Source organism: Convolutriloba macropyga, chromosome 11 (assembly GCF_964194025.1).
Source record: "Convolutriloba macropyga chromosome 11, txConMacr16.3, whole genome shotgun sequence".
Lineage (NCBI taxonomy): Eukaryota > Metazoa > Xenacoelomorpha > Acoela > Convolutidae > Convolutriloba > Convolutriloba macropyga.
Window position 1 is genome coordinate 8,761,596 of NC_134478.1, and position 25,936 is coordinate 8,787,531.

Below are 25,936 nucleotides of genomic sequence, written 5' to 3' on the forward strand. Positions count from 1 at the left end.
ATTTTGTCCTTTTTGAGGACTTATCGGGTTTTAAGGTTTAACTGAGTATTGCTAATTTTCACTTTTTGAAAGTTTTTACTCAAACTTTATTTTATTTTGCTGAAATAAATAAAATGTGGCCAATGACAAATGTTTTTAATTGCTGGCGAACAAACTTTGAGGCGAATATTGAGAAGTTTTTGCTTGACCGTTTTTAAGCTTCTATTCTAGAACATTTTTTGACTTCTCAAAATACTTTTTCACGCTTCAGTTCATTTTTGAGTGATATCAATTGCTCTCATGGTTTGTTGCTAATATAAAACCGATTGTCAGCGGATGAGGATCAAAGACGTGGTATCTTAGTGGATGAGATTGCTCACAATTCTTCAGCACTGCCCTAAAACTTCCTCAAATATTCTTCATAAAATTGAATAAGGGCTAGATGATCCTCTACTATCTAGCGAAACTATTTTTAACAGCAGTTTTATCTAGCTATTTTTAGCAGCTTTGCTAATTTTAGTCAATTTAACCCTATTTTGTTCATTTTTTGCATAGGTTTTAATCTATTTTACATTTTCTTTTTTACATTTAATTCTTGGATTAATTTTGTATTTATAATAGCCACGTTAGCCCAGCAATAGCCTGGGCTTCATAGATCTCATCTTTACACCAAATTTAAGTACAAATTTTAATCACGCGAGCACAGTAAGTGCAGTGACAAAGTGAGTAGTTCTAAAGATTATATTTTCCAAACACTGAACTGGAGTGAGAATTTGATGTTTAAAAAGAGTTTAGGTTTTTGGGGTCATTTGAATTTACTTGCGGCAATTTAATTTCTGTGCTAGCTGCGTTTTCTCCGGAGTTGCTTTTGAATGCTTCAAATGTTTATATATGTTTTTTAATGGTGCAAAAATGCTATCGTTGGAACCGATCAATGGCGTCTATTGATCGATTGTGTTTTTATAAAATGTTTGTGACTATTTCGCAGTGTTTCATGTTTTTGTTTTTTGCATAGTTTGAATGGCAGGTCCCCTTGGAGTTTTATGGATGGTATATTTGCCTAAGAGAAGCTACTTAATATCTTTGTTAATGGCTGTGGCACTTTGTGTATTTATAAAAAGTTGTTGGCTGGATTTCTGAAGCTGGACTTTTTGTGCTTGTTTGTTATCGAAAACTAATCAGATTTAATTTAGCCCTGATGTTCTCTTTGTCGGCTTGTAAGTTAGTCTTATTAATTAAAGATTTTGCTTGTCTTATAACAAAGCAATATTGAATCTTTTGCAATTTTAGTTTTTATCTAATGGTATTTTTGATTGATTAATAGCCGCACAGCGATAGCTGGGGCTCTTATTGGCCTTCTCTTGGTTTTTTTACAATTCAAAGAATTTGAATTGTATTGGGGCGCTGTCTTTTTTTTTAAGATCTGTTCACATTTTCATGATTTTTGAAGTCAAACTGGAGTGGTGAATTTGGTCACGCCGAAACAGGAAATGGAGCGAAAAAGCGAGTGGTTTTGCGGCGTGAATTTTTTTCGCTCTAATTTTAAAGAAGAGTGAGAAAACGGTGTTTGAACAAAAATTCGGTTTCTCGGTAGTGATTTTTTGTTCACATGCGGCATTTTGACATTGATTTTCTGTTTTTATTCGTATTTTTGATCTGATTTTTTAAAAAACGGTTTTCTCAATTCACTCATAGTCCATTCTAAGTCTAGTTTTTCTGTTTAGTCAATGAAAATTCTTTGAATTGTACGTCAGGACTTGTCCTGCTATGTTTTTTTATTTCGTCGTCATGATTTTTACGACCATATGACGTCACAGCCACTTTTTGTTCATTCGTTCATGCAATTTCAGCTGAATTGCATGTGTGACGTCATTTTTCGCTCTTAGTTGAGCGAGTTTTTTTGTTCATGCGCGTGATTAAATTTTTGGTCACACTTGACTTACCTCACTCTCAAAAATGACTTCCTCAATTTGAAATTGACTTTTATTTACTTTAATTCAAAGAGATAAGGTCAAATGGGTGTGTGTCACTCTAAATGAAGGTTATTTGAGATCAGCTAATAGAGGCAGCAATACAGATTTTCAATCAAAATATAACAGATCAGCCTTCAATGAAAAGACGATTTTTTTTGGTCTGTCTTTTTTACTGTTTTTTTAGACTGCCGATCTACGAATCTATTGCGGCTATTTTCTGGCAATCTGCCAGCTATGTTTTTATTACACATTGGCCGATTTTTTATTTGCATATTTTTTGTTAGCGGCCGTCAGCTTCTCAATGGCTATTATTTGGGCGCTCTCCTTATTTTAATTCGCTTTATCTTTTGATCGCTTGACTTCTGACTTACTTCGCTCATTGTTTCAACTGAATGGATTTGAAGCTCTTTCGCGTATTTATGTAAGGTCAAAGTCAAAAGAGCAAAATCAAAATTGGATAAACATATAAAGCCCGGTCATTATGTCATAATGCATTAGGTTATCAAAGTTCATTAAATCGGTTGCTAGCTGGCATTAGTGTTATACTTCATAGCCTTCATTTTAGAAGCTGAATTAAGTGTAGTTTTAGAATTTAACCGAATTTGCAGAATTTACACACCAAATAAAATCACTTTGACCCTTAGAAAGTTGATTTCTATCTCTGAATTTTTTCTTCTGTTTCAGTTACAATGTGCGTCAAGCGGGGTCAACGGCGGGTATTTTCTGGCAATTTGCCGGCTATGTTCTGAAACTTTTCCCTCAAACTTTTAATCTTGCTAAGTCAAAATATAATGAGCTCACTTATAATAATGCTTTTGGATAGTGTTTGAATGCTTCTATACCGTTTTGCAAAAATCGTGATTTGAAAGCTATATTTTTTAAGAGCTCGTATTGTACAATTCATCAACTTGATTTGACTGGTTTGGGATCATTTTAACACGTATGTCGGGCCATTTGGTTTGTAGACAATCAGAGTACCGGTATTAACGTCATTAGTCAATTCCTTTTTTGTGGGGTGAATGGAATAAAAGTTGAGTTCAGAATCTCATTTTTTGTTTGGCAAAATTAAGTTTTTACTTGATAAAACTCCTTTTTTCTGCGTAAAAAATTGTATAAGCTTGATTAATAGCCGCCCTCATCTTCTCAGCCGGCTATTATAGCGCTCCTATTTTTTTTTACTTCGTCGAATAAAAAAATGTTTCGCTTTACCTCATTTTGCCGCCTTTTCAACATTTTGCGTGAAATCTTTTTGACTTCTCTAGGCTAGTTTCTCTCTTCTCTCATTCTGCTAAAAGTGAATTTGAACATCAGTTGCTCAGCAAAGCAATTCAAAATGAACAGAGTCAGAATAAAAAACTGAAGTCAGAAATAGAAACTGGATAAACCCATAAGGCCCAATTTTAGATGCCCGCTATTTGAACGTCGTTCCTATAAGTCTTAGTTACCACCTCTAATGCTTATTGGTGTTGATAGTAGCCCCTGTAGCCTCTCTCTAAGAAACAGAAGTATGTTCAACTACGAAATGCCATCAAAATAAATCGGACTTAAAAAATATTTTTGTACAAAAATCTTTTTTTTTTTCAATATATTCTGTTATTTCAATCCCAATCATGCTTATTGGAATCAACGGCGGCTATTTTCCGGAAATCTGCCGGGTATGTTTTCTTTTTTAACCAATTGTTATCAATTCTTTTTTGCTAGTTTGCTAGTTAATTCTAATGAAATAATAAATAGCCTCACTGGTATACAATTCTGTCCATATTTGAGAAGCCATCAAATATCCTTAAGAATCTAGTACACTATTATTTTGAATTTCTCTACTCCATTTGCAGGCAATTAAGTCGAGAAGGTGGATGAGCAGGTCTGGAACATTATGTGCAAATGCACATAACGGAGCCTCCGTATTTAGTTTTCACATAGAAATTAGCGAATCTGATGTTGAAATTTTTGTATAACCAGGAAGTTTTGACTTTCTTAAATCATGATTTAGACCGACAATACCATTGGCAAAAAACTCAACATTGATTGAAGAGTCGTCTCGAGAAAAGTTCTAAGACGGCTTAGGAAAAAGGCTGGCTCATTGATGAACTGTAAAAGCTGTAACGAAATGATTTCATGGATCGCTAAATGAATATTTGTTTTTAGATCGATTGTACCAACAACAAAGAGTCTTGTGCCAAATACAAGGTCAAAGGGTTCCCAACTCTTATGTACTTCAGGAAGGGCAAAGATGTTAGTAACTGGACTTCATTTATCTAATTGTAGCACTTGTGAAAAGCGCCAATTATCTTTTTCCTTCTTTGGTATATAGAAAAAATGATTACAGATGCGCTTTGCAAAATAGTACAGCTACATTTAATATATCAATCATATGTATTACAGGCGTCATATTTCAAGGTAAATAAGCAGTTAACAAGTGAATTATTATCTGACTAGAAAAATAGCAGTGAAAATTAACACTAACATTCAAAAGGTCGGCTGTCTCATATTGATCTCTCAGCTCTGTAGAAAAGAGCGTTCTTTCTCGAAGACTTTCTCTTCATTGTGAATTGCTCTCAACCGAAGTTTGTAGCAATTATATTAGTCCTGTCGGTCTTTTTTATGCGATTTTTCGCTGGACCAATTTTTCGTCTGACGCATTTGACTTTTCGTCCTCAAAAACAGGATAAACATTAAATGCTCTTAGAGCCTTTCAGCTCACTAGTCTTCAAGTATGAGATTCACAGAATCGGTTTTGGAGACTTATACTTATAGTGTGAGGGGCGGTTCTTAGAGAGGTGTGTAGAAAATTGAGGTGTGAAAAAATTCTGTAAGCGAGCGAAATTTTTTGTTCACGTGCGGAATTTTAGAGCAGTTTTTTTAATTGCTCTCAAACGAAGTTTAGCAATTATATTAGTCCTGTCGGTCTTTTTTTATGCGATTTTTCGCTTCACCGATTTTTTGTCTGACGCTTTTGACTTTTCGTCCTCAAAAACGGGATAAACAGGTAGCGCCCAGCGGGCTTTAAGTGCTCTTAGAGCCTTTCAACTCTGTTTCACCTCAAACTGTTTTGGAGACTTATACTTATGTTGTGAAGGGCGGTTCTTAGAGGTTGAAGACACCACCATTGTTGACCCCCCTATTGCCTCACCCCCACCGCGCTAATACCCCCCACCCCAGTGATGCCCCCAATCAAACCCCAGTGACCCCCCCCCCCCACCCCTCCCGTGGCCAGCTACTGACGAACAACTGCTTGCTAAAAACGCAAATTTTTACTATTTTGCAATTTTTTTCAAGCTTTTTGAAAATTTTCGACATTTTTTGATTTTTATCAGCCATAGGTGTCAAAGAACCTCCTTTAGGGTTTGATAATAGGTTACTGCATTGTTTCAGTGGTAATGGAATGGTTTCAACATTTTAACATCACGAGTTTTAGCAATTTTTTGACAAAACGTGCAATTTTTTAAATTTTTGACATTTTTTTCCTTATTCAGGTCTTTGCGGACCCAGGGGCCAGAAAACATCCTAAGGGGGTTGATAATTAGTTACTGACAAATTTTTAATGGCCGTGGAATAGTTTTTCAACTTCTTAATGTCACAAATTTTAGCAATTTTTTTTTAAAACTTGCTTTTTTTAAGTTCTGAAGTTTTTTTGATTTTTTAGCCTCAGGAGCCAAGGAACCTCCTCTAGGGCTTGAAAATTGGTTACTGAATAATTTCTAGATTAAATAGAATGTCTTGCAAGATTTTTCAATACTTTTTGTTCTTTTTTCAAGAACAAATTTTTTCAAGTTTCAGATGGGTTTTTGACAAGATGGAATGTCTTGCAAGATTTTAACAGCACGAATTTTAGCATATTTTTGATATTTTCGTCATTTCATCTTTTTAATATCACAAGTTAAAGCAATTTTTTTATAAAACTTGCAATTTTTAAAGTTTTTTAAAACTTTTTGTCATTTCTTCGGTTTCTCTAGCCTCAAGGGCCACGGAACTTACTCTAGGGTTTGATAATATATTACTGCATAGTTTAGAGATGTAACGGAATGTTCTTTAAGATTTTAATATAACGAATTGTTTGCAATTTTTTAAAATATTTGCAATTTTTCATGTTTTATTTTTTTTTCCGGCAACAGAGGCCTTCGAACCTCCAAGGTTTGATAATAAGCTGCTGCATAGTTTCTAGAGTTAATGGGATGGTGATCAACCTTTTTATGAGTCCAGTTTTAATAATTTTTGGATGAACTTTTCAAATTTTTGGAAAATTTGTTTGTTCCAAGTGTATGGATTTTATGAGCCTGTGATACAATTTCTGGCTTGAAACAGGGATACCGGATAGTCTCTTGAGACAATGAATCGGTTCTAAAGATATTAATATCATGCGTAATGTCATCATCTTCTTTGCGTAATTTCATCTCTGATCCTCATTATCAATGAGTTATTGTTGAAATGTTTTTTATCATAACTGATCCAACAGGCACTTTTTAGGAAACCATTGTTAATTGCTCCTAAAGGCAATTTGTAACAAATTTTTTAACCTTGTTTGTCTTTTATTGTAAATTTTCGCTTGGCCGATTTTTCGTCAGACCCATTTGACTTTCGTCTTTAGAAACGGGATAAATTTGTAGTGCCCTGAGGTCACTAAACCGTGGCTAGCTGTTGACGAAGCCATCCGCTCGCCGGTCGTTTGAGAGCAATTCGCCCGACGTTAGTTGGTTATGTTTAAGTTTTTGGTTAGGAGGTTTTGGTTATGATTTAATTTCAGGCTGGTTTTGGTAGTGGTTTGAAGGTTTCTGGAAATTGATATGAATTTTCATGCTAATTCGGAGGTTTTTGATGTATTTTGCTGATTTTTGGGCTAATTTTTGCGATTTTTGACGGTTTTGTTTTACCCCCTCAAATGGGAGTAAAACGGTCTGTTGAATGGTCTATTGAAAAGAATCCTATTACTTGAGCAATTTTTAGACATCAAGGGGTTACAGTTTTGTGGATATGGGGCTTTTTTTTGAGAATTTTGACAAAAAATGGCGAAAATTGATACTATTTATTAATTTTCTGCAGTTTCTTGTTTTTTTTCTGTTGTTTAGATAAGTTTCTGCCCATTATGACTTGCCTATTGTTTTGCGAGCATCTGGATAATCTATTGGCTGAAAGGAATTTGTCTTGGATTTATGTTTTTCTGTAATAGAAATTTAACTTTTTCCAGTTTTTTAGTATAAGAGCTTTTTTTCACGATTTCGCTTCAATTATTTTTTAGAAATTCTCAAAAGTAGTTTTTAATAGCCGCTGTCAGCCTCTCAAACGGCTATTATTTAGGCGCTCTCCTTTTAAATTTCGCTGTACCTTTCGATCACGTTTTTTCGTTTTATGTAAGGCATGACTTTCACGTTTGACTTCTAACTTACTTCACTCACTGTTTCAACTGAACCGTTTTTAATTCCATTCACGCAATGAATTACGCAAGATAGTAACTACAGTCAAGGTCAAAAGAGCAAAATCAAAAGAGACAGGATAAACCGGTAAAGCCCGGTCATTAAGTCATTGAGAATTAGGATATCAAAGCTTTGTTTGGTAGCTGACATTGGTATTAAGCTTGATAGCTTTCAGTTTAGAAGCTGAATTAAGTATAGTTTTGGAATCCAACCTAAACTGCAAACCGAATAAGAACACTTTGACACTGGAGAAAATAGAAAAAATTTGGTCAGTTTATTTTCTGTTTCAATCCCGAGGTATCTTAAGCGCGTCAACGCCGGCTAATTTCCAGCAATCTGCCGGCTATCTTAGTAGGTACTGGTCATTTTGATGATTTTTTTGGCAGAGATAGTTATTTCGGGTTCTCAATTTATGACAAAATTGATCAGATTTTAAAAATAATATTTTATCAGATTTGATTTTCTTGTTTTTACTTTTTTGTTTTGTGGTTTTGTTTCAAGTTAATCTTGAATTAATGGAGGCACATTTCGTCTGATGAATAGATGGATAGGGTTTAAGTGGGTTTGCACTTCGAGTCGTTTCCGGAGTTTTTCCGGCTATGTGTTTTCTAATCAATTTTATTGGAGTGAATTTTGAAGCACGAAAGGAAATACACGTGAAAAATTTTTGAGTGATAGTGTGGCAAAAATAGAGTGGTTTTTTGTTCATATCGCTGTTTTCTAGAGAGCGAGAAGTTGATGTAGAGAGCGAGAAAAAAATCTGTAATCGAGCGAAATTTCTTGTTTAGGTGCCGCCTTTTAAAGCAATTTTTTTTTCATTTTTTTTTGTAGAGGTTTCGTTATCATTTTGCTTTAATTTTAGAATCGTTTTGGTAGTGGTTTGAAGGTTTCTGGAAATTTATATGAATCTTCATGGTAATTCGGAGGTTTTTCGTGTATTTTGCTGATTTTTGCCGGCTTTTCCTCGACCAATTTTTGCTTTGAAAATTCTGTGACTTCTGAAGTGACTTTTTCACTGCTTGGGTTTGAGTGGTTTCAATTGCTCTAATTCTGAAATGAGGTTTTTGCTAATATAAAAGTGGTTGTTAGAGGTTGAGTAAGAACGCCGTCGTAGCTTAGTGGTTTAGATGTCTGACGGCGATCCTGGATGTCGTGGGTTCGAAACACTATCGGGTAGGATGAGTTTTTGAAAAAAATCTTAGCTACACCCCTAAATTAAAACCCCCACCTGTCGCTCGGGAGCAATTCATCCAACGTTAGTTGTTTATTTTTTCTTTTCTTTCATTGCCAATCATGGTAAAGGTAATCATTGGCTGCTGTTTTCCATCAATCTGCGAGTTTTATTTAATACGACTATTTGAACTGTTAGTTACTTTAATTGCTCTGAAACAATTTTCAGCTATTTTTAAACTGCAGTTGATTTGAGTCAGCCGTTCTAATCTAATTCTAGCTAAACGTAGTAATTGTAATTGGGACTGATAATTGGCTGCTGTTTTGCAAAGTTTTCCTGGAAAGTGGGATGTGATTTTTTTTTACTGACGGCAGAAAAATTTAACTCAAATCTTGTTTCGTCTTTTTATTAGCTGCAATAGCGTAATGCTCTATTTTAAGCGTTTTGATAATTTCTTTTAACTGAATTTAGCGGTTATTTTCGATTTTATGATAATTTTTTTCTTTTGCCCTTGAGCTTGAAATTGTTAATGCTTTTTCTTAATTTTTCTGCTTTTGTAGTTAATTGTTTTTGCAATGGTTTTAGTAAAAGTTTTGCTTGTAGGTAATGGTTTTTGAATTTGTTAAATTGGTTTTTGCTCGGCCACTATAATTGCTTACATTTTAAAAAAAAATCCCTTAGTTTATCTGATGTTCTTAACATCTGCTTTTGCAACGAGTTTTAATTGTTCTCAAACAAAGTTTGTATCAATTATAATAGTTCTGTGGTCGTTTTTATGCAATTTTTTGCTTGACCGATTTTTTGTCTGACTCCTTGTACATACGTACGTACGTACGTACAAACGTAAATGTTTGTCCTCAAAAACAGGAAAAGCAGGTAGCGCCGGGGGAGGCGTTGAGTGGCGCTCTTAGATACTTACGCTTTAATAGTTTCTAAGCATGCGATTGACCGAAACTTTTTAAAGACAAATTCATGGTGTGGCAGGTGTTTACCCTCTACTGACACCCCCTCCCCTCCCCCTCTGAGATACTTACGCTTTAATAGTTTCTAAGCATGCGATTGACCGAAACTTTTTAAAGACAAATTCATGGTGTGGCAGGTGTTTACCCTCTACTGACACCCCCTCCCCTCCTCCTCCCACCTTTAAAAAAACCATCCTCCTTACTTCTTCTAGACGTTCGCCCCTCCTGGGGCATGTCCTCTCACTCGGTTGCAGTTTTCTACGTGTCTCGCGTCATTCGAAGCCGACTTTTCTTCCCCGCAAGTATCGCATATTTTCCATCTCGGTCTGTATGCTCTCGCTGGGGTGCTGGAAGACGTCGGGTCGCAATTCTTTTAGTGATTTCGCCAGTTTGACTCCGACTGGAAGACGCAGTTGCAGTTTTCGCAGAACGAAATTTCAGTTGGCCCATGCATTCGTTTCTGGTGTATCTTGAGGCCTGCCATTGTCTTACACTGCTTGTTGCATACCTCGCTCGTCAGACTGGGTGGTGGTGGTGTTAAGTTCCGTTTGTTTATGCTAGTTAGTTGTCTTGTTTGGTGGTGTTTTGCTCTTTCGGTTTCCCATTTATGCATGTGTTCCATTCTTGATACTACCATAGTTTTCGACTTTCTCCTGTGGGCTGCTAACTTGGGTGCCTCCGCCCAGTTTATTCCCGCCTCTTTCAGAAATTTACGCAAAAAAAGTTTCTCTTATGACCAGGGAGTTTGGGTAGCTCTTCTAGGCTTGCTAGCCAGCCAAGTATTGCCGCTTTTGTTGTTCTTTTGTTACTCATTCCTAGTATTTGTCTGATTCTTTCTAGGGTACGTTTTTCATTTTTCATTCTTAGTGTTTTGATATCTAATATATTTCTTATATCTTGCATGTTTACGTTTTCCCTTACCATCTGTATAAGTGGCGTTCCTTTCTTATTACTCGAAATGTATCCGTAGCGTTTATCAATCCAAGATTGCATGCACTTTTTTCCATTTGCGTACCAGGGACGCACTGCACAATCAAAGAAGGCTGCTCTCGACACACGTCTGTACTATCTGTGCTTCTTTACGTTTCGGCTGTTTACTTTTCAGTAATTGTCCGCGAACTTTAGTCCATAACATCCCGGCTCTTTTAATTCTATTTTTACGTCTTGTTTGTGCCCCAGCCAGCAACCGAGCAACCGTATTTCATCAGCCTCGGTAGTTCCGAAAACAGCCTTTTCCTCTTTGTCCTCATTGTTCCTTTATTCAAAACTTTCCGTGACATCCTTCACTATTTGCACTCCTTCATCGAGCTCGCGGCGTTCGCCAATTATAGTGGTGTCATCAGCAAACAGAAGGGTTATTGCCAACTCTTTGGCTTCACTATTGGGCTTCTCTATTTTATTGATGTCTGGTATATTGCTACCGGGAATCCATTTCCACTTCACCCCTGTGTGTCCGTACTTTGGGTCGCAGGTATTCCTCCTCTCTTCCTCAGCAATTCTCATTACCACCTGGTGGTACACATTGAATAAGCATGGAGAGGTTGAGCATCCCTCTCTTAGACCTCTTTCCGGTAGCCTCCTCCAGCTGTTGTTAAACCCTCCTCGTCCAGCCCTCCCAACCTTACACCCCCTCCATCGCTTCATCCCCCACGTCCTCCATGCTTGATCCCTCCACTTGATCCCACTCTAGTCACCTCCACTAATGCTGTTATCCCTAAGCCCCAATTATTACCAAAGCCAACCGCTCGCGGGTTGTAAGTCGGTTATGTTATATATTTTTGATCCAGCTTGTTGGACTTTTTATACTAGAAGTCACTTTCTTTTCAAGTATTCTGCTGTTGAACTATGCACTTCTCACTATTATTTATAATTATTCTATTGGAACTAATGCAGTGATGTTGTAACCATTTCTATTCTGCAGCGTCCATTTAAGTCGCCTTTTTCGCAATGTACCCAATGGTCAATTAATTGAGTGATTTCGCCAGTTTGACTCCGACTGGAAGGCGCAATTGCAGTTTTCACAGGAGAGCGAAATTTCAGTTGGCCCATGCATTCGTTTCTGGTGTATCTTGAGGCCTGCCATTGTTTTACACTGCTTGTTGCATACCTCGCTCGTCAGACTGGGTGGTGGTGGTGTTAAGCTCGGTTTGTTTATGCTAGTTAGTTGTCTTGTTTGGTGGTGTTTTCTAGTTAGTTGTCTTGTTTGGTGGTGTTTTGCTCTTTCGGTTTCCCATTTACGCATGTGTTCCATTCTTGATACTACCATAGTTTTCGACTTTTTCCTGTGGGCTGCTAACTCGGGTGCCTCCGCCCAGTTTATTCCCGCCTCTTTTAGAAATTTACGCAAAAAAGAGTCTTTCTCTTATGACCAGGGAGTTTGGGTAGCTCTTCTAGGCTTGCTAGCCAGCCAAGTATTGCCGCTTTTGTTGTTCTTTTGTTACTCATTCTTAGTATTTGTCTGATTCTTTCTAGGGTTCGTTTCTCTAGGGTACGCTTCATCCACCCGTCCTCCACGCTTGATCCCTCCACTTCCACTCTAGTCACCTCCGTTAATGCTATTATCCCTAAGCCCCAGCTTGTACCAAAGCCAACTGCTCGCGGGTTGTAAGTCGGTTATGTTTTATATTTTTGATCAAGCTTGTTGGACTTTTTATACTAGAAGTTACTTTCTATTCAAGTATTCTGCTGTTGAACTATGCACTTCTCACTATTATTTATAATTATTCTATTGGAACTAATGCAGTGATGTTGTAACCAACTCTATTCTGCAGCGTCCATTTAAGTCGCCTTTTTCGCAATGTACCCAATGGTCAATTGCTTGAGCTGGTCGTGTCGGGGAAAGCTATTGGCCCTTGATGTATGCGAAAATGAAACTTTGGTTTTGAAAAGTTTGGGTTGAATTTTGATACATTTATATGGCATCGCCATTTTTGCTATGGTGATTATATCTGCTGATGATAATTCTTGCGGAGGACAGTTTTTGTTGAGAACTCCTTCCTAATGAAGTTGCTTTATTAGTTGCTGTGAACTTAAACTTGTTTAGGTCCTGTCGATCTTGTGTTTTGTCTGACCGTTGTTTTAATGCTCGACCTCGAAACTTTTTGGTAATCTTAATCGATCTGTTGAAGGAGCAACTAAATCGCGCCTACTAGTATGTTAATTTATTAGTCAAATCAAAAGTTTGACGAGTAGATTCTCAGTACTTCGTTTGAATAGCGTGGACCTCAAAACCTTTACATTTGAGTGAGGCTTGAAGGTATCTGAGCTGATGGAAGCTTAAATGGGCTCAATTTTAGATCGGTGGCTACGCTGGGGCGAGAGATTACGAGTCGTTACGCGACTACGTGGAAAACAAGCTGATCCAAATAGTTTTGCCAGAAAGAGGCCCAAACCAGGGAATGAAGGAGCTGCCCAGGAAAGTTGGAACACTGGATTCAGTCACCCAATTGGAGGCATTGAGGAAAGACATCAGGCACTCGTTTGCAGTAATTTACTACCACGCATCGTAAGTACTCAGTATTTGAAGTATTTGAGCTTTGAAACTTCGAAATTGATTTCCGAAGTTAAAATGGAGTAATGGCAACAGTTAAACTCAATAAACATCTAATTTTTCTGCTGCCGAGAATGATGTCAGTTAATCATAACGTGGGCCAATAATTGAACAACGAGAATCTAGATCTTAAAGGTGCTCGATTGGGTCCCTGCCTCAGTCACTGCGCGCCCATGTTTAGCCCAATTATTATCACTCTGATGTTTAATGTTTTGAGACGGATCGTTTTACTTAATATATCGTTGAATTGTTGTTCCAAAATTTTCTTGAAATTTAATTTCGGGAATTAATATCAATAATTCCCGCTAGTAGGTATCGAAAATTGTTTGGAATTTATCAGAACAGTTGATTTTCAAGTGATCTCTAATATGCTATTGTTAATAGCCGCCGTCAGCCTATCAAACGGCTATTATTTAGGGGCTATTATTTAGGCGCTCTTTTTTTAAATTCGCTTTACCTTTTGATCACGTTTTTCGTTTTACATAAGTCACGATTTTCACATTTGACTTCTGACTTACCTCACTCACTGTTTCAACTGAGTGGATTCTAAAATCTTTCACGCATTGAATTACGCAGTGCAGTGAATACGATCAATGTCAAAAGAGCAAAATCAAAAGAAACGCGATAAACCGATAAAGGGCGGTCATTAAGTCATAGTGAATTAGTTTATCAAAATTCATGAGAGCGATTGCTAGCTGATATTAGTATTAAGCTTAATACCCTTCAGTTTAGAAGCTGAATTAAGTATAGGTTTAGAATCTAATTGAAACTGCACACTGAATTATAACAATTTTTTTAACTTAGGAAAATTTTGTCAGTTTCATTCTCGTTCTTTTTCTGTTTCAATACCGATGTGCGTCTAGCGCGTCAACGGCGGCTATTTGCCGACAATCTGCCGGCTATTTTTTTAACATGCAATACATTTTTCTGTGAATACTCCCGGAAACCTGAACTTTTGCCGATAGTTTATCAAAGTTCATGAGAGCGATTGCTAGCTGATATTAGTATTAAGCTGAATACCCTTCAGTTTAGAAGCTGAATTAAGTATAGGTTTAGAATCTAATTGAAACTGCACACTGAATTATAACAATTTTTTTAACTTAGGAAAATTTTTTCAATTTCATTCTCCTTTTTCTGTTTCATTAATGATGTGCGTCTAGCGCGTCAACGGCGGCTATTTTCCGACAATCTGCCGGTTATGTTTTTAACTCGCAATACATTTTTCTGTGAATACTCCCGAAAACCTGAACTTTTGCCGTTTCGCTTTTTCCCCAACCAAATAAGCATTTTTAAAATTTTGTCTACCTACGTGTCGATATTGTTCAGCTCACTGTTGAAATATTGGATTTTCACCGTGTCCGAGGTATTTCTGATGAAGAGCTTCATTTTTTATTAATTTTTCAGATATCTTGTTAAACATTAGACCTAATGGGTAACAGAGATGCTTGTAACTTGTTAGTTTTTATAATATTTAGCTTCCAATGCTTTTATAGCTGCGCAGTACTAAGCTGAGCGTATCTATATTGATATAATGTTGGGCTTCTTCTGACTTTAAGAGTAGTTAATTTAATCTGTTTTTTTAAATGGATAAGTTTCACTCAACAGGAGATGTAAAAGTCACTGCTGCACGTGAAAGGAAGATTTAGCTGACCATTATTCCCTTCTTTAGATTTTTTTATTGAAAATTGATTTGAAAATTGATTTGTTACCGTAACCAAGTATGCTTAGAATTTATTTTAATTTTTCTATCCAATTTTGCTAAAATTATAGTTTTTCACTATTTGACCCTGTTGAAGTTTTTATCAAGATTGTTTCCTCTTTGACTGTTTTTGGGCAGAGTAATTTGATGTTAAGGTATGGTCTCTTTCCGGTCTGAGCTCTATTTTCTACAATCCATTAAGTTAGCTAGCTTTAGAAGTCTTGTAAAGTCTTAAGTGTGCTGTTTTTGAAAGTCTCAGCGCCTGAAGGGCTAAAAATTTTCTCCTAGCGGACAAGTTGTTCCTTTGCGTTGTTGATAAACAAGTATTGGTATTCAACACGTTTTCATTGAGAATGTATAATTACATGTAAATGTACATTTATAATGTAAAAGTTGTTGTTGGAATGTTGAGTAAAATTCGTCTGTGGCTCCTAATGGTCAAAAGTTGACTGTGTTTGGTCGCAGTTGCGTCAATTTGACAGTTATGGATTGGAAAATTGGAGCTAAGGATATTTTTTATTACTGTTATTTAGAGTTCATGACCCTAATGTTATAGCCGCAAGTCGTTAGCGAGGATTTTATTGATTGAAGGTTGTAGTGATTATATTAGTGCTGCGCTCTTCTTTATGCGATTTTTCGTACTACCGATTTTTTGTCAGAACTTTCTGACTTCGTCCTCAGAAACGGCTAAACCCGTGCTGCAAGTCGTTTGAGAGTAAACTGCTTGCAAGTCGTTTGAGAGTAATTCGGCCAGCGTTAGTCGGTTATGTTCTCGTTGTATTTTCGTTGTGTCTATCGTTGATTCTTCCGACTATTTCAGTTCTTCGTTTTCTGTTACTACCGCTGAGCAATTTAAGCTGAGTGTGACGTGTACTTCTCTTCGGTGTCAGTTTTTTGTCATTAGAGAGAAAAACGTTTGATTTTAATCGATTGAAGAAATGACTTCTGCATTCACTTGAAGTTCAATTTTTAAAAAGATTCTAGTTGAAGTTCAATAGGTTGCACCGAAATAGTGACCCTAACTTAACTGCTCTAATACTTGAAGATTTGAATTTCTACATTCCTCATCTCGAAGACTTTCTTTTATTGGAGCTGTGTACTTCCTTGTCATAAAAAATTTCACTCCGAATCTAACTATTGGGATTCTAGATAACCGGCGGTCAATTTAGTTTGTGCCTGTTTTAATTCACCTGAAGGCCAAGGAGCTCTATCGCGGCTATTGTCCGGCAATCTGATGTATTTGGTAATTTTTCATGTATTTAGAATATTATAATTATGGCATTAGAAACAGAATTCCAAGATTTAGCAAATCAAAGTTCATAAGAGCGAATTCTAATTGCTATCAGTATTAAGTTAAACTCTTCCGTTGAGAAGTTTAGTTAAGTATAGTTGGGTAATCTAACTAAAAGTGCTAAACCGAATTATAACACTTTCTGACACTTTGAAGAAATGGCTACCAATTTGTATCTTCTTTTCCTTCTGTTTCTGTAGGAATGACGATCACATGAAGGATAGAGAAGTGTTCCATGACTTCAAAGACAGAGTGACGAAAGGAGTTGATATTATGGAAGTGGACTGTGGAGTCGCTGAGACACTCTGCAAGGACCAAAAGGTAAAACCAACTACTAACTCGATCTCCTCTTTTAATTGCTCTCGAACGAAGTTTCAAGCAATTATTGTAAACTTAATGGTCTTTTTTATGCAAAATTTTCGCTTAACCGTTTTGACTTTTCAAGTCAAAACGGTTAACCGTTTTTTAGTGTCAGCAGCTGAACTCAAGTGGCGCCACTTCACTACTAAAAGTCACATGAAATGCGCTGAAACAGTTGTATTTTTTAATTGCTCTTGAACGCAGTTCATAGCAATTATTGTAAACGTGTGTCTTTTTTATGCAAATCTTTCGCTTGACAATTTTGCACTTTTCTTCTAGAACACTCTTTGACTTCTCAAGTGACTTTTTCACGCTTTCGTTCATCATTTTTTAGTGATCTCTATTGTTCTCTCTCCGAAGTAAAGCTTTTTGCTAAAACAAAATCGATTTCAGCTCAGCAAATTGAGGACCTGATAGCCGAGTGGGCAGGGCTTCTTGTGAAGGATCGGTAGGTCCATGGACCGAATCCCGTAGTGATCAATTATTTTTGCAACCCTAAAGTGCTCCTAAGTTGCTAATATAAAATCGGTTGCGGCGTAGCATAATTAACTGACTTGTAGCGCAGTGGTTAGTTAGGGTGGGCATGGATCGAGAGGTCAGTGGTTCGAATCATGTTGAGGTCAAAGTGTTTTTCATCCATAAAGAAAACTTGATCTAGGCTAGAGCCCCCTTATGAATTAAATTGCCTCGCCGATCGTTCAAGAGAATTCTTCCGACATTTGTCGGTTTGTTTTAAATTTTATTAGTGACTATAGTGGTATGTAAAAACCTCTAATGACGTAATTGGAACCCCTTAGTGATTTTATTTATCTCGCCCACAACTGAAGCAGGCTGCAATAGGTTAGATCTCCCACTAGTTCGAGAGAACTAAGTCTTATGACGTTAATCCCTTATGTTTTAAATGATGTCCTCTAGATGAAGTCAAATTCGTCACGTTAAGAAGAAATGCTTAGTGCACTCTGCTGAAGAGAAGTTGAAATCCGAGAGAGAAATCACAGTGGTTTTTTAAGCATAACTCTAAGAAAGCGATAAAAGTATGTGTAAAAAAATTTGCGCGAAGGGAGCAATATTTTGCAATTACGTGCGATTGTTTCAAAACAGCTTTTTTTTAGTTTTAACTTTTTAATCAAAGGTGTTTGTGTAATTTATCTAAGCTGGTAGTCGTACGTTTGTAATCATTTTTCAATTTTTGAAGTGAAGACACTGAGACAATTCAATTTTTTTATGCAACTTTTTGAGCTATTTTTGCCACTTCGTCCTGCTTTTTTAGCAGGTTTTATGATCTCCTTCGATCTTTTGTAACATTTTTTGGATGTATGTGATTGACCTTTGCTGTTCTCAGTTTTCGTGTTTAATTGCTCCAAACGAAGTTTGTAGCAATTATATTAGTCCTGTCTGTCTTTTTTATGCGATTTTTCGCTTGACCAATTTTTCGTCTGACGCTTTTGACTTTTCGTCCTCAAAAACGGGATAAACAGGTAGCGCCCAGTGGGCATTAAGTGCTCTTAGAGTCTTTCAGCTCAAACTGTTTTACTGAAGACACATCCCCACTGTTAACCCCCTACTAATGCACCCCCCCCCCCCCCCCCCCACCGCGCTGTTCCCCCCACACCCCAGTGTTCCCCTAATCAGCCCCCGGTGCAAATAATGCCTTTTTTTCTAGTTTTTTGAATTTTTTTGTCTTTTAGGTTTTTTCAACCTCCAGAGCAAAGAAACCTCCTCTAGGTTTTGAAAATAGGTTACTGTATAATTTTTAGATTAAATGGAATGTCTTGCAATATTTTAACATAACGAATTTTAGCATATTTTTGACAATTTTTGCCATTTTTCAATTTTTTGACATTTAGTCATTATTCAGGTTTTTTGAGCCTCAAGGGTCAGAAAACTTTCATTATGGTTGGATCATAATTTTCTGGAAATTTTGCTGGTCATTGATTAATTTTCAACTTTTTAATATCACAAGTTTTAGCAATTTTTTCGTTTTAAAACTTGCGATTTTTTTCAAGTTTTTTTTTTTAATTTTTGACATTTTTAGGTTTCTCTAGTCTCAAGAGCCACAAGTTCCCTCTAGGGTTTGATACTATGATACTGCATAGTTTATAGATGTAATGTAATGTTCTTCAAGATTTAAATATCACGATTTTAAGCAATTTTTTAAAATATTTGAATTTTTTGCATGTTTTTAAATTTTTTCCGGCAACAGATGCCCTGGGACCTTCAAGGTTGGATAATAAGCTGCCGCGTAGTTATTAGAGTTAATGGGATGCTGATCAACATTTTTTTCATTCAAGTTTTAGTAATTTTAGGATAAAATTTAAGATTTTTATATTTTGGTGGAAAATTTTTGTTCCAAGTGTACGAGCCTGTTTGCTCCAAGGATCTTTATGAGCCTGTGAAACTGTTTCAGGCTTGAAACAGGAATACCGGAGAGTCTCTTGAGACAATGAAATGGTTTTGATGATTTTAATATCTTGAATTTCAGCAAGATTTTGTTAAAATTTGCTATTGTTTTCAAAGTTTTTAAATATTTTATGTTCTGTCATCTCGGTTTGATATTAATTTCGAGGTATGTATTCTGTATAGTTTGAAAGGGTCACTTCTTGGTAGCGTTACCTTACAAATAGCCTCAGATTAAACAGTGAACAAGAAAAACGTTTGCAAAAAGATGGAAACCGGAAGATATAGGAAAAAAAACTTGAGATCAGATGATTATCAATTAAGCTGAAAGATCACCAATGCCACTAAAGTAAAACAAATCTCAACCACTAAAGTTGCAAAATGTTTTTAAAACTCGAAGGCATATAGAAAAACTGCATAGTTTTGTGCCTTTATCTTCCGATATTAAGCTTTGTTTATCGTTTTTCTTGTTATTTCACTACTTAAACTAAACCTGCTCGTGAGGTAAAGCTACCAACAATTGACATTTTCATTTTATACAGGACAGTTTTCACCGAACAAAATTATATTTGTATTTTTTTCAGTTTTGATTTTCATTCCATAAATTGCTTTGAGTGGAGAGACATTCTTTTCAGAAACATAATTAACGACTCTTTTCAGAGAAAGATATTATACAAACAAAAAGCAAACCACTAAAAGAACTTTAAAATGCAAGATCGAAAAATATTGGCAAAAAATTTTGTCTCTGAAAAGACTTGGGTGGGCCAGTAATCGAGCTCAAGATTTTTTAATGGATTTTTCAGAAAAATTGGTGTAACCTTCGGTGCTAGCACTTTGTGCAAAATTTTTGTAAAAAGTCTGACTTTTTTTAGGTTTTCTCCCTAAATACCGTTTCTTTTTTGTTTTTCAATTCGTAGTGCTATTATTTAATTAGAATGATTTTATTGCACGTTCTTTTGCAAATGGTTTTTATCGGAGTGGGAACTTGTGAAGGCATTTTTTAATAGATTTTTTAAAATTTCTCAAACTTTATTGTTCAAAATGACTGGTGTAATAAAATAGGAGGTTAATTTTGTTGAGTGCGTAGTTGGCTCCGGCCTCAGTGAATATATACTTGGGTCGGTTCCGGAGCTTAATAGCCTTCAGTTTTAACAAAAGGTAACACCGTTTTTGGCGATTTGGACTCTATGCACCTCACTGCCGCCTCCTTCTCTTCGACCATTGAAACCTTACTCTGCTGGCCTTTCTTCGCCCGCTCCCACCCCACCCTTGCTTCAAACCTCCCTCTAATAGCTGGCTACTACCGAAGCTCGCAGCTCGACGGTCGTTTGAGAGTAATTCCCCCGACGTTATTTGGTTGTATTTTTTGTTGCTTCTTACTGCCTGACACAGAATTTTTGTAGAATAGAGGAGTTATTTGACAAAAAATAGTGTTTGGTTACAAATGTTTGTGTATTTCTGGTCCGGCTATATCTAGTCACTATGAAAATTGGCTTTTAAATGATCTCAAACAAGAGTGTTGCAGATTTTGATGTTGCGTGTGTGCGTGAGTCCCTGTTATGCCTGACCGATTTTGTGTTTCAAATTACATCCCACCTTTTTTAGTTGTCCGTTGTCTTGTCTACTTTGTTCGCAATTTTGAGCTGTGTGGGTGGGCGTTCGCCATTTTTGCCCCATTTACTGGCTGTTGTAGCAGTGAATAAACATGACAGTGTTTCAGGCCTTCAGCGATGACGAGACGTTTCTCTACTTCTACATGGGCACCAAAGTGTACAAGATGGACTCAAACACAGCAAAGACGACAGAGAACATGAGGGACTTCATTAATGACAGTATGAAACAGTCGATCATATTCATGAGAGATGAACTATGATCTCATACTCAGACTCCCCATAAAGACATATTAATGCCATCAATGAATACGGTTATCTCTCGCAATGTGGATGCTCATTTAAATGTCGCCGGAATTGAAGCTATATCATCTTACCAATTATGATATTTTTGCAACTAGTTTTGGAAAACGTTGAAGAAGTTCCAAAAATTGTGACCATGTTTGCCTATTGTCATGTAACCCTAGTAAAGGCTGCCTATCTATCTTGTCAAATTGACTCTTGTCTTAACTCTAATTGGCGCTTCCTAGTTAGTGATAAGTTTACTAATTATTTCGCAGGTTCATTAAAAATAATTTTTGTTTCATGGTGCAATTATTTGTATATATACGAGTCCATAACAATTTGTGACACTGTTAAATTACGTTGCGATTAAATTACTTAATGCCATTGTTTTGTAGCATTTAGTATGCAAAAGTTGACCAAGTTGACTTGTACCAAAATGAGTCATTAAGCGTCTATAAATATTACACTGTATTGTCCCATATTGAATGTGATAACATAACTCAAATGTTCCATTTTGTCATTGTTTGTTCTATATTGTTACGCATTATAATATATATTCATTATTCTATATCACTTGGTGCTGAAACAAAATTGATTTTGTCATAATTTTGAATTGAATTTGGTGTCTTATAACATTGTTTTAGTTTTAATAATTCTCAATTTCTATTTCTGCAGCTGCCTCATCTGCATTTGAAAGTTTGGTGCGTTTTGTTTGAGGTAAGATTTTCCAAAATTTATCCCCATTTACTTCGAAGAAATAAATTGGGATAAATGGTGTTTCTCCGCTATCAATAGTATACTACGTATTATCCAAAGGCGCTCTTTTAAGATTCGTTTTACGTTTTTCGTATTCAACTGAATAGAACTGATAGTTCGCAGAAAATTTACTCGAATACCTTCAAGGTCGAAAAGTGGAATAAACCAATGAAGCCCGAGCAGTAAGACTTGGTCTTTAAAGACTCAGTGTGTTGTGTTATTAAAGTTCTTTAGACTATACTAATAGCTCGTATGAAGCTTTTTGTTCTCCAATATGTGGCCGAATTCACCATGTTCATCTAATCTAATGAAACTGCGGAAAGTTAGAATACTTTTGAGGCACTTAGGAAAATAGATTGTCAAGTTTTCTTTGTTTTTTTTCGAACTGCTTCAATCCCATTAGACGTGAACGGTGGCTATTTTCCGGTAATCTGGCGGCTATCTTTGTTTAGTGCTCTCAAGCAAAATTTCTAGCATTTGTATTAGTTATGCTTAATACGATTTTTCGTACTACTGACTTTTCGTATCATTTTTTTGGTCTTCCTGTCCTCAAAGACGGAATAAACATTTAAGGCCTAGAGGGTCTTAATTCGCTCTGCAGTTCTCTTAGAGTCTTAATGGTATGCGGCTTACCAAAACTGGTAGACGTAATTTCTTAGTATGAAGGGCGGTTCACGCCTGACGCATTTTATAGCTTTTCTGTATAAATTCATAAGTAATCACAACGGTAGTGAAGAAACATTTGCTAGACAGAGTTCAATGGTTGGGATTAACAAAAATGTTTGCCCGTTTTTAATCTTTTCGATCTCTGTTAATCATTAGCTATTCAATATGGTGGGACGACGAAGCTATCGCCGCTATTTTCTGACAATTTTGTTGCTAAATTTTTTTGCTTCTCAGGGGTTTGATTAATTTGCAATGGCTACTCCAACATGTTTATAATATATACGAAACACAATCAACAGGTCATTCAAAACGGTTTTGGAAAAGAAACCCGAAAAACTTAATTTTAGAGAGGAAACTCCCACGTGACTATAAAAGCTTCTCATTTTGCGCGTATGACCATGCCTCATGGATTGGCCAGTGGGACTTGAGATGAAACTGTCACAACCGAACAAATTTACGGCCAAAATTCTATTTTAAATGGAGGGGGAAGGGGTTATTTCCTAGACCTAATTCAAAAACCTGCTTTAATTTGGTGAGTGTATCTGTTAGAATGATCAGTAAATCTCATAAAAATGAATTTTTCAGACAACTTTGTTTGAGAAGAGTAAACAATGCCCCGTGGAGGTGACGATGTGTACAAAGTGTACATTGGCAACTTAGGCAACAACGGGGAGGAGAATGAGATCAGAAGGAAGTTTGAAAAGTGTGGAGACATTAAAAGTGTGTGGATTGCAAGGTCACCTCCTGGCTTTGCATTCGTAGAGTTCTATGAGCGAGAAGACGCCGACTACGCTGTGGACAAGTTAGATGGAACGTAAGAAATCTTATGTGACTTCCGAGTTTTTGCTACGGAAAAAAGCGACCAATTTTCAATGTAGTGAATAACTAATTAAATATACTTGAAGTGGTTTAGTAACGCTATTTTGTATCTGCAAAATATAACGATATCAAATTCTCATATACCACAAAAATGTTTAAAAAATGGTAAAAAAAAGTTTTGGGGTACGAGGAGGCTGAGGAATTTTTTAACCAAAGTTAAAATTAGGGAAGCTTAAGATGACATGTTTATTAAGTCATGTTTCACCAAGTGAAAAGTGAAACTGGGGTTTTTCAAAAAATACCGGGTTTTTTCGTGTCAAAACACGGAAATGATCACAAGTAAAGAAACATGTGCTAGACAGAGTTCAATGGTTGGCATTAGCAAAAGTTTGTGCTTGTTATTTTCATCTTTTTGATATGTTTATCATTAGCTATTGTAGTCGCATGTTGTGGGAAAGTTTTGGACTACGAGGAGGATGAGGAAATTCTAAGTTAAAATTAGGGAAGCTTTAAGATGACATGTTTATTAAGTCTTCATGGTGCTCGAATGCAGCAAAAATTTTAGATTCTTGTTTTTTTCAACATATCTATATATTTTTTCAATAGGTGACTTCACTTTGCACGGCAATTTTGCACCAAGAAAGTGAAAACTTTGATCCTGAACGGAGTTTTTCAAAAATAGATCTTTAAAGGTGAACTCGAAATATTGAATTTCAATTGGATTGAGGGTTGGAGACTTTGCCCTTAATTAGGACTTCTTTGTTTAATTGCTCTTGAACGAAGTTCATAGCAATTATTAATAGCCGCGTTCTCAATTCTAGGCGGCTTTTATAGCGCTCCTATTTTTTTTACTTGTCTAACAAAATTTTGTTTCGTCTTACCGTGACTTCTTGGATTTGACTTTTTCAATGACTTACCTCACTCAAAGAAATGACTTCTGAGCTCACTTATGAAACTTTAAATTTTATGAACATTTACTTATTAAAGGTCAATAGTGTGCATCTAAATAGTGCCAAACATATGCCCTAATTCTTGAATATTAGAGTCTTGAGTTTTTGATTTCGAATATTAATTTTGGTATCTTTTCCGTTTGTGCCCCCCCCAAATTTTGCACGTGCATCTGGGGGCTGCAAATAATATTCGCCCACTAAGCTGAGGGGGCACAAACGAAAAAGATCCTAATTTTGAATAGCCCTATTACGGCTTTCTCCTTATAGAGCTTATGTGTCTCATAAAAATGACCGTCCGAAGCTAACCCAAAAAGTCTTGCGGTCTATTAAAGGACTGGTGGTCGATCTGTCTTTTTTATTTTTATAGCTGTTTCAATTCATGCAGCGCCACAAGCGGCTATTTTCCGGCAATCTGCCGGCTATGTTTGTAAACGTGCGTGTCTTTTTTATGCAAAATTTTCGCTTGACAATTTTGACTTTTCGAGTGACTTTTAGGCCCTTGATTTTCTGCGTTTTGCGTGATCTTAAGTTCTCTCTCAATCACAAGCAGCTGAACTCAATTGGCGGCAATTTAATACTAAAAGTCAAATGAAAAGTGCGCCAAAACTGGTGCTATTTTTGACTTTAAATCTTAATAGTGGTATATATTAACCTCTGTGGTTATTTGAAGCCCGCTATTGAACTTCTTAGTCACATTTAGTCTCCCGCTTACTATCCCTTGACTGAAGCAGGCTGCAATTCATTAGAGCTCCCATTTGTTCGAGAGCAATTATTCCGACGGTTAGTCGCTAATGTTTAATTTTGAAACTTTAATGGAGACTTAATTGTTCGGCTTCCATTTTAGAAAACTGTTTAAACTGTTTTTATTGTTTCACTAATATTGCGTTTATTTTGATTTTTGAAGACTGGTTTTTCGTCTTACCCATTAGCATTTTGGTCCTCAAAAACGGGATAAACAGGCAGCGCCCAGCGGGCATTAAGTTCTGTTGGAGCCTTTGAGCTAACTAGTCTCCAAGTATGCGTTTCACAGAAACTGTTTAATAGAGTTATACCAATGGTGTGAAGGGCGGTTATTAGAGGTTGCCGCCCCCCCAACAGCCCCCCTCACTTCACCCACCCCAATCCCCACCCCTGCACATCGTTCAGGCCATATGGGCCCCGTGCAGCCAAAGACGCCCTCTCACCGATGCCCCCACTGTTAAGAGAGAGAGAGAGAGAGAGAGAGAGAGAGAGAGAGAGAGAGTGAGTGGTTCTTTTGTTCATGTCTTTTTTTGAAACAGAGCGAGAAGTTCAGGTGTGAAAATTTTTTTGCTATGCGAGCAATTTTTTGTTCACATTTGGCCTTTTCAAGCTGTTTTTTTGTCTCTTTTGAAATCTCTGTTGTCTAAAAGGGTATCATATACTGAAGCTATATTGTTGAGAATGTTTTGATAGCGTTTCGAAGGTTTTTGGTAGTTAAAGGGAGTTTTAAGCTAAATTGGAGGGTTATCGACAAATTGCCCGGTTCTAAAGCTATCTTAGCGATTTTTGGCCCATTATTGTATTGTGTTGCTTTTACTTGTTACTAAATGTAAGCTTAATGATTGCGAGAAGCTTCTATTACAAATTAGATACAGGTTCTTTGGTAACAATAAATTTTTAAGTTTTTCTTAGTTTCCTAGAGTTGTTCGCTTTGTTTTCGAAACAGGAGGTGGAGCGAAAAAGCGCTTGGTTTTGCGGCGTGAAATTTTTGTGAGAGGAAGAGGAAATTCGTGCAAGTAGAGTGAGAGAAAATTCGCTTTCTCGCTAGTGGTTTTTTGTTTACATGCGGCATTTTCGCTTTGATTTTTGTTTTATTTTTTAATTTTGATATATTTTTTTTCTGAGTGGTTTTCCCAATCAAGTCATAGTCCCTTTTAGGTCTAGATTTTTGGTCAATGAAATTTCTTTGAATTGTAGGTCAGGACTTGTCCTGCTATCTTTTTTTCTTTTCGTCGTCTTGCTACGACCCTTGACATCACAATCATTTCAAATATGCTTTTGTTCTTTTCTTTATCATTTTTCAATCGCATTTCTTCGTT

The 25,936-nt window shown here is 36.4% G+C and overlaps 2 protein-coding genes across 7 annotated transcripts in view; both read left to right on the forward strand.

Annotated features, from left to right (window-relative positions):
- LOC142349483 (thioredoxin domain-containing protein 5-like) overlaps positions 1-21,318 on the forward strand; it is a 47,478-nt gene extending 26,160 nt beyond the window's left edge. The window contains exons 6-9 of the mRNA XM_075401072.1: positions 4,098-4,184; positions 12,790-12,998; positions 16,234-16,354; positions 20,511-21,318. Coding sequence (XP_075257187.1) covers positions 4,098-4,184; positions 12,790-12,998; positions 16,234-16,354; positions 20,511-20,663 — 570 coding nt within the window. The 3' untranslated portion in view covers positions 20,664-21,318. The remainder of the gene's footprint in view (positions 1-4,097; positions 4,185-12,789; positions 12,999-16,233; positions 16,355-20,510) is intronic.
- LOC142349487 (serine/arginine-rich splicing factor 7-like) overlaps positions 1-25,936 on the forward strand; it is a 398,530-nt gene that overhangs the window by 363,982 nt on the left and 8,612 nt on the right. For 3 of the 6 annotated variants that reach the window (XM_075401076.1, XM_075401079.1, XM_075401080.1), the window contains exons 1-2: positions 21,266-21,402; positions 22,693-22,921. In XM_075401076.1, the coding sequence (XP_075257191.1) occupies positions 22,719-22,921 (203 nt within the window). In that variant the 5' untranslated portion in view covers positions 21,266-21,402; positions 22,693-22,718. Of the gene's footprint in view, positions 1-21,265; positions 21,403-22,690; positions 22,922-25,936 lie in introns of those variants that run through there. The other 3 variants (XM_075401077.1, XM_075401078.1, XR_012760828.1) reach the window with 2 other exon arrangements.